Source organism: Chenopodium album, chromosome 10, assembly GCF_948465745.1.
Source record: "Chenopodium album chromosome 10, dcCheAlbu1.1, whole genome shotgun sequence".
NCBI classification, from domain to species: Eukaryota; Viridiplantae; Streptophyta; class Magnoliopsida; order Caryophyllales; family Amaranthaceae; genus Chenopodium; species Chenopodium album.
In genome coordinates, this window is record NC_137843.1 from 63,052,879 (window position 1) to 63,061,599 (window position 8,721).

At 34.9% G+C, this 8,721-nt stretch overlaps 1 protein-coding gene across 1 annotated transcript; it reads left to right on the forward strand.

Moving 5' to 3' along the window:
- Positions 1-361: 361 nt before the first annotated feature.
- Positions 362-8,246, forward strand: LOC145564598 (prefoldin subunit 3-like). The gene is made up of 6 exons (XM_081624872.1): positions 362-565; positions 1,652-1,709; positions 4,194-4,265; positions 7,120-7,239; positions 7,325-7,426; positions 7,815-8,246. The coding sequence occupies exons 1-6, from the start codon at positions 429-431 to the stop codon at positions 7,899-7,901; spliced, it is 576 nt and encodes a 191-aa protein (XP_081480998.1). The 5' UTR covers positions 362-428; the 3' UTR covers positions 7,902-8,246.
- Positions 8,247-8,721: the final 475 nt, after the last annotated feature.

The window sequence follows — 8,721 nt, forward strand, 5'->3', positions numbered from 1 at the left end:
ACCACTTAGGAGTGAACTGGCATTGCCAATTGCCATGGACCATAATATGGCATTTTCCATTTCTCCTTATAAATAAACATATACATAAAAATTATTAATAATGTTACCACATGCCAAAGTCAAACTAAACATTAGTGTTTCTTCAAACAACAACAACAACAACAACAAAATTCCGCCAAAAAAAAAAAAAAAAAACTTTTCATTGCCTCTTGAATCCAGCCCAATTTGAAGAAGAGGAATAGAACCCAGCTTGTACGTTCTATTGAGCCCAAGCCCACTCATCCAAAAACGACGTCGTCTTTACCTTCCAAACCATGACCATCTCTCTTCCTCTTCCCAAACACAAACACAAACACAGTAGAAAAAACCTCCCGAAAACCCTGAATTTCTCTCTCTAAAGAAAAGTTTCTCTCTCTAAGGTGGTTGTAATGGCGGAGACATCATCGTCGACGGCGGTGGTAGAAAGGAGAGGAATACCGGCGGCAGCATTCGTGGAAGATGTCCAGACTTACCTTAATCAATCTGATCTCGATGTTAACTCTGCTCTTGCTTTCTTTCAAGAACGGTCTCTTTCTCTCTCCTCTACTTCATTTTTCCTTTTACTTTTTTCAATCCAAATTTATTTTGAGGTTTAATTTTCAGCTCATTTCACTGTATTCAAGGGTTAATTAAGTTTTTATGCAATGATTTTTTTTATATGAACAATTATTGACAAAATTGGTTGTGTTTTCAATGAGATTAGTGAACTTAGTTGGATTAATTAGGATTTTATTTGCAGTTTTATCTCCATTTTTGTGGCCAAAATATGAGTCCAAATTTCATTAATTGTTGTTGCTTCGCCAAGTTTCGGTCCGAATTTCATTAGTTGATTATTAGTTGCTGCGTCGTTGAACTTCAGTCCAAATTTTATCAGTAGTTATTGATGATTTCTATTATTTGTTGAGTGGCCGGATTTCAGCTTTCACAGTGGAAGAGAGGACATCTTTGTCGTTGATAGTTTGGACTTTATAGACTAATATATTCAGGCATTATTGTCCTTATTCTTTTTCCTAGCTCGTTTTTAGATTCGTGTTTGGATGTTTGATTAGGTTACTGGTAATTTTTCGTGGCAATGTTGGTCTTGATCAAAGTAGGAGTTCGGTGATCAACACTTTAATTTGGACACTTAGGGTGTGATTGTACCAAATCATGAGTAGCCAAATATTGTACGTAAGAGGAGTCTATGACACTCGTTGCTGAGTCTCATGGACTATGATTTTTGCGCTGAAATGATTTCTTTTTTCCTGGTTATGGTTCAAAAAGTTAATAAGAACACAGGTGCTTCATCTATATATTAAAGAATTGGGTGTGTATGGATGGTTTCATGGTTTGCATCTATGGATGACCTTGTATGCCAAAGACGAATTAATTGTCTTGAAATTGTTACAGCTAATTGGATATTTTGTGCATCCTTTGACCTCTTGTTGGCAACTACATTGGTTTCTTAATTCAGTTTGTATTGTGAAACAGCATGTTTGTTTCTGTTATCCTTATCCCTAATTAACTGAATTGATTGTAGAAAAGGTTATAATTAAAAGTAGAAGAATAATATTTACCAGTATAATACCGTACCTTAATTGCTGCTTGAGCCATCTGTGGCAATTCTTGTCAGGCTTCAGCAATACAAGCTAGTAGAGATGAAACTTCTTGCGCAGCAGAGAGATCTTCAGGTACCACTTTTATTCCATTTTTTCTTGCGAGTTGCTTGACTATGGAGTTGGGTGACTGGGTCATTGTATGTCATCTGGGATGTGGCATGTATTTTGCTGATAAATTGCAGTGTTTGTATTATATATTTACTCCTTTGTCTCTATAAGTATATAGGCCACATTTATCAGGGACAGTTTACTTCAATTTTTAATTTTTGCTTCTCCACATTCCAATTTAGTCTTATTTGGAATTCTTAGTTACAAGGGGTATATCATCTTGATGGGATGACCTAAAGTAGAAATATGCGGAGAATGTTCGTGCAAGTTTGTATTCTCCTCAACATTTCAAGTGACCTAGGCTAATCAAGTGGCATGATCTCTAGTTTGAATGTAGCAAATTAGAAGAATTAGACAAAGATTAGTATACAAATTCATCACAAAGAGAATACAAAGAACAACACCACATAGGCAATCCCCAAATGCAACATAGTTTATAAGTTTATAACCAAAGCAAACAGAATAAAAAAAGAAAAAAAAAAATAGTCCATGCTTTGCATAGGTTTTCAACAAAAATACAAGCAAAAAGTACAAATAACAAAGAACAAAAGGAAATGTATTTCATATAAGAGATCAACAAGAAAAGGTTGAAATGATTTTTGTAATCAAGGTAAAGACAGATTATCACACCATTAGAAGCAGAGGACATCCTCCCAAATTTTAGGTGTTTCTTGGCCTTGAGCTCAGCTATGGCATCAACTGTATTATCGAGCAGGAATTTTGCGAAATTTCAATTCCAAATACCATCATCTTCTACAATAAGATGTAGCCATTTATCTTTTGGCTTTCCTTCTGGATTTGGGCAACAAAGGGCCCTTATGACAGATGGTGAATATGCGCAAAAAAATATGGAAAATTATGTGAAGTTGTTTAACTTGAGATAACTTAGAAATCAGAAATTTCATTAAAAACATGTGCCTAAAGAATGTTTGGTAGGTAAAATAGTAATCGAAATATGCATGTTGGTACTCCATTAAAAAAATAATAAGAGGATGTTGTGTGATGTTGCATGCGTGCGCGCACTGTAACGTTGATTATCATACATTAGCTTATGGGTATGTATAATTAGATAGAACATAATTACTACCTTTCTCCTGTTCTGAATATTGAGCTTTATCCTCAAGAATAACTATCACTGGGCATAGCTGAGGGAGTTTGAGAATATGGTCCAGCCGTCCAGGATATTAATCTAAGGCTTGCTGTAGAGGATGGCAATTCTCCTAGATGCTCACATAGAGTAGCCTAGAGAAAATCCAATCTTGCATGTAGAAAGACACGTGATCCATTGAATCCATGATTTCTTAACAGTGAGACCTTAACAGTCAAAGAACCCATAGTGAAATACAACTTAACATACAGGCTAACCACAAAGACACCAAGTTGAAGGAAGTAACAAAGGCATGTTAACTTGATGGAATAGGTGAATGTGAGATATTGGACCTTGGAATCTGGAAGGTTTGGCTCATAGTTGTCATTGTTGGATGGTAAAGTGATTCAAAGTGTCATCAAATATTTCACCTATTTCACAAAATAAATGAGTATTCTATGTTAGAATGTAACATCTATCAAGTATTATATCACATGTTGATGGTTGTTCTTTTTTTTTTTTTTTAGCTATTGATGTTAGTGATGGACATTATGAAAGTTGGCATTTTTTATTGCAATTTTGTTATCTTCTCAGTATGTAGAATATGATTTTTAAAAACTTTAGTTTTGTTGTAATCTGTGAATTGATGGAAGTTCATGTAGTTTGTTATGTCCCTTATTGGTGCCACCCTAGCACCAGACTGATTTAGTTGTTATATGATTAATACCATGGATTGTACCTTTAAATGTCTCTTTAAGTCCTTTTCAATTCTGGTTTAAGATTTGCTATCCTTCTTGAACCTTTTCCCTCCTTGCCACCAGGCTCCAGTTGGTGGAGTTGAGCAGGGGAATTTAAGGTTAATACATCAGACACCAAAGCATGAGTTGGCCTTAAAACAAACAATTAGTGCCCTTAATGAATTATGCAATACCATGAGGTCAATTAAGAAAAATGTGGAATTTTCAATATCACGAGGCCACCTTGTGGAATATCCCGTGAATTTTGTAATACTTTTCTTAGTTTGTTCTAGAGCATGAGGTAGATATACTTAATTATCTATCCAATCAATTTTTTTCAGCTGTGTTTGTGCTAGGAATCCTTTGTAATCAAGGTAGAGGCCCTAGATCCATTCCCTTGGCCAAGAGGCCCAGAGAGGGAAAGAGAGGCAGAATTAATTTTTTGCAGTATGTAGAATTGTTTGTAGATTATTGCACTTTCAAATCCAGCCAAATTGTTGATACTCTTTTATCTTCAATGAAAATTTGCAATGCTTAGAAATGTAGGCTGGCTTAGCTTAAATTTAAGCATCTAGTTTTACATTCAATTGTTCTGAATTAATGTTCCTTGCACATCTTTTTCAGGCAAAAATTCCTGATATAGAGAAATGCTTGGACATTGTTGCCACATTGCAAGCGAGGAAGGGTTCCGGTGAGGTTCGTTGCTCTAGTATTCATGATCCTCTTATTTGGCATGTTACTTTAGATGGTGGTGTTTCTTTTTTTTTTTTTTTTTTTTGTTTTGTGCTCAAGCTTTATGCTATTTTTTTTTAAAAAAATAAAATCAAAGTCTATCATAGTATTGTACTACTGTGTCTCTATATAACAGGACAAGTTATTTTTTGATTATCTTTCTTTCTAATTAACATTTCTTATTCTGCATTCCTTATTATCTCTCTCTTAAAAAGTCCATCTACCTCTTTAAAAAAGGACTATTGTCATTTTAAAATTCTTTTACAGAACGAAGTACTTCCTTCGTTTTTTATTATCTCTCTCTTAAAAAGTCCATCTACCTCTTTAAAAAAGGACTATAGCCTGTCATTTTAAAATTCTTTTACAGAACGAAGTACTTCCTCCGTTTTTTTTAGTTGCTACACTTTTAAAAATTTCCAAAATAGGAAAGTGTAGCAACTAAAAAGAAACGGAGGAAGTAGTACTTTTGAATTTTGAATACTAGTGCAATCATTATCCACTCTTTAATAGTAGTATGTGTTGTTTGCATTGACTTAAATTGAGTTAAGGGTGGTAAAATTTGACTATGTTTGATCGCAAAAGTCAAATATGGTTTATATTGTTGAAAAGCTTGGGGTATTTCCTTGTCCTTTACCAACTAGGATTTTTTTTTTGGGAGCTGGAGGATAGAAAGAGGAAAAGCTTGTAACAACTGCTATTAATGTGGTTGGTCCTCGTTCTTTCTCTCCTAAAAAGTAATGTTGACTTTGAGATTGCCTTTTGAATTCATTGTGAAGAACTCCATAAATCACTTATAAAGGAGCCTAGATGTTTTGTTTTCTTCAAAGTTGATTATTGAGAATAGCAAGTTTTTAAAGCTAGTTTATATTAATGCATCAATAGAGAAGCCTTGTTCTAACAGAAACACTGTGAAACCTTGACTAACCTATTCCTATTAGGGGTGAACTTGCTAGGTCCATAGGGATCTGCTACGTTATTTCGCTCAAGAGATAAGCTGTATTCGACTAAATTTTAAATATGGCATCTTTTTGTGGTGGAAAAATGTTGCTCCGAAAGAGGTATCTAATAAGCAAAGCTTCCTTGAAACCCAATTGATCAACACTTACGCTTTTCAGGTACTTCCCTAGAAAAATCTGATTCTTTGCAGAGTGTGCATGTTACTCAGATTGGGAGAGCTACCTGCCTACCTGGTCGGACATATAATGATTGATTGAACTCCCTCTTCAAACAACAAGAGGTTATCTTCCAATGTTAGTTTGTTAGGCTGCAGCTTCCTACATCTAGGTAGAAATCTGAAACCATCATACAAAGCCACTTTCTTGGATTATGGAACAGAAATGTTGGATCACCTTGTCTGTCTTCATCCTGGAAAGTAATCTTCTAAATAGTTAACCTTATTTGATACAATTAGCGATTAAAGATGTTTTCTAGCTGGTTGTCCGAATCAGAAATCTACATTATAGAAAATTGTGACTACTATGTTGCTCTTTACATCCCTGGTTTTTGTACGAGCTAACTATGAATAATAACACAAGATATTGAAAGTTATCACTGGAAGCTTTAATAGATGTGTAATCATTTGGCCTTGTCAACTAGCTGTCTATTGTCCGTTGCTTGGTTTGCTGACTTTGCTCTAGATCAATTTCCAGTGCACAAGGATACAAGCCATCGACCTTTTATGTATGTGTTACTAGTGAGCTGCCTCTGCAAACAAGTTTGCTATCAAGATGCCTAGCTGGCTTTCCCATCTATTATACTTTTTTAGTGAAGGTTTTTTTAATTTCACAATCGGTGCAAAATCCTCATTTTATTTTATTTCCATTAGTAAATTAATTATTTTGTTTTTCCTACTAGAATTTTCTGTATGGTGCCTTTAGTCTACAGAGATGAGCTTATTGATTGGTGTGATTCTTCTGACTTCAATCTTGACCGGGACTTGATTTGTCAAATTTGGATCTTTTAGACTTGTCAATATGATGCAATTTTTAGGGTTTGAATTGACTTTTATGTGGTATTCCATCGTGCTTTAAGAGATCCACGCTATATGATGATAGTTGCTGTTAGGGCTAACTGCACATGGCTTGGTCAATTAGCTAACTGGATATTGTACGGTCCACATTAGATTGCAATCCCTCCTTTTTCCAGTCCCCTTTTGAATTTTCTCATAGTGGTATTGTTAGTAGAGATCAAAAGAGACGTGTATCATTACTCTTTTTAACTTGGTGCTTCCCGAGTAGAAAAGACGGAGTAATTTCAGTTTTGGCAAGTTTGCACAGAAGTAGAGCATTGTGTTCAGAACTGATTCCTTCGAGAATCTTATGTACGTAGTATTTAGATCCGCCTTCTGTGTAAACGTGCTATTAGGAGTTGATTCCTTCCATTTATGGCAACCTGGATTGAACAAGATGGCCATATCATTCCAATTAGCCTCTGAGGAAAATTTGCCTTCTAAAGTCAATTATTGTATGAGCTGTTGTAGTTTTATGAAACTGACTAGATCTTTGTTGTCTGGATTTTAGTTTTGAAATCAACTAAGACTGACTAGTATAAGATTAAATGCCAAGCCATAAGAAAAGGGTCTGACTAGTTCCAAATTATAGAACTTGATTACCATAATATTAACTTCAAGTTTCTAGATGGCTATGTATACTATTTTTTTTTCCCTTAATGGATTTCTGATTTCAAGACTTAAGTTGAATTGCAGAATGGTGTAGAATTTGATCCAAAGTCAATGTATTGCTTTGGTCATTGCATTTACTGTTTTGCACCTGGTACTGAAGTATGTTTCAGAAACGATAACCATTTTAATAATATGCAGCCACTGCTAGCTGATTTTGAGGTGTCTGAAGGCATATTTTCACGAGCTTGTATCGAGGATTCAGATTCAGTGTGCTTATGGCTTGGGGCAAATGTAATGCTGGAGTATACATGCGATGAGGTGGCCCATTATCCTCAATATACTTTTATTACCAAATATATATTGACCCATGCAAGTCTCAAAATATTATGCAACTCTTCTACAGGCCAACACTCTTTTACAAAAGAATCTGGAAAATGCTAAAGCCAGTTTAGAGGTGCTGGTTGGTGATCTACAATTTTTAAGGGATCAAGTGACAATTACGCAGGTTTGTGCCATTAATTGAATGATTTGAATTCCTGTTTGTGTGTGGCATTTTTTTTTAAAATCACGTCACAAAGTATGAGTAACAAGTCCATGCATATCAAATGCTAGTGAATCCTTAAAATGTTTTATATATGCTTTTGGTTCTTCCACCCCCCTCCTCTCCCTTCCTTTTGGCAGGGAAAGGTAGAGGGCAGGAGACTTCTACAAGTTCTGCTCATGAATCATTGGCAATTGGGATGTCATTCAAAATTTCGAAAGGGTTGTTAGGCTACTATAGGAACTGTTGAATAATCCTGAAATCATTGCTTATAGAAACTGTTGTGGTGGTTGATTTATTGCGGAAGGCAACAACCTTAACCACTGTAATTTACTAACAAATGAATTTTCAGGTTACAATCGCCCGTGTTTACAATTGGGATGTTCATCAACGTAGACGCCAAACTGTTGCCTCATCTAGTACTGACAAAGATTCATGAAACAGTCACCAGCAATCCGTATCAGGAGGTGACTTTTCTTCCTCTTCATGCTGAGAGCTCACTTGGACCTCAAAATATGAAGAAGGCTGGTGCATGTATTGTATGTTGCTTCTAAAATTAAATCATGTATTAATCTTATAATTTGAATAATAGTCTTGTTTCATATTCTTCTACCAGATTTTGGTTCTTTGGTAGTTGAGTTGTGAAATAGTCAAATCTTCTTTTTTGTTCCTTAGTTTTCTGATTGGCAGGGATTGGTGTGAGGTGTTGACATTAAGATCATAAAACTTTGTTTTGGCCGGAATTTTGATTGGGAAATTTAGTGTTATCGTTTATCAAAGCTTTGACTGGGTCGGTCATGCAGTATTCTTTATGGAGCATATTGACTCATATTAGGTCATTGTTCAAACATTTAACATCTTTAGGTCATAAAGTAAAAGTTCTCTAATTATTGATCAAGCAATTGCGTGAGATAGATGTCAGCAGTGTGTAGTCCTTAACTTAAAAATAGTTCTGTGTTAAATCTTATGCCCCGTGATCACAACTTCACAAGATAAGTCGCATTACCTAGGACTCTAGGAGAGCACGTTTCAATCTTATGGTCGATGATTTATTCTCCATTATACACTTTTAAAGTGTCTGGTCCATTAACTTGGCTTTTTATCTTATTTATAAAAAAAGTGTCACCTTATATGTCCTATTAGAAGTTTATTTATATATATATATATATAAATATATATATAAAAGTAAAAAAAAATAAAATTTATAGGTATTCCATTGATTTGTTAAAATTAACAAGAGATTTGGACATAAGACAAGA

Bases quoted from the DNA above. Each gene is read 5' to 3' on its own strand.
- LOC145564598 (XM_081624872.1), top strand. From the start codon at position 429: ATGGCGGAGACATCATCGTCGACGGCGGTGGTAGAAAGGAGAGGAATA. The intron at 566-1,651 runs GTCTCTTTCTCT...AATTCTTGTCAG, and splicing joins CTTGCTTTCTTTCAAGAACG to GCTTCAGCAATACAAGCTAG. The intron at 4,266-7,119 runs GTTCGTTGCTCT...AATAATATGCAG, and splicing joins CGAGGAAGGGTTCCGGTGAG to CCACTGCTAGCTGATTTTGA.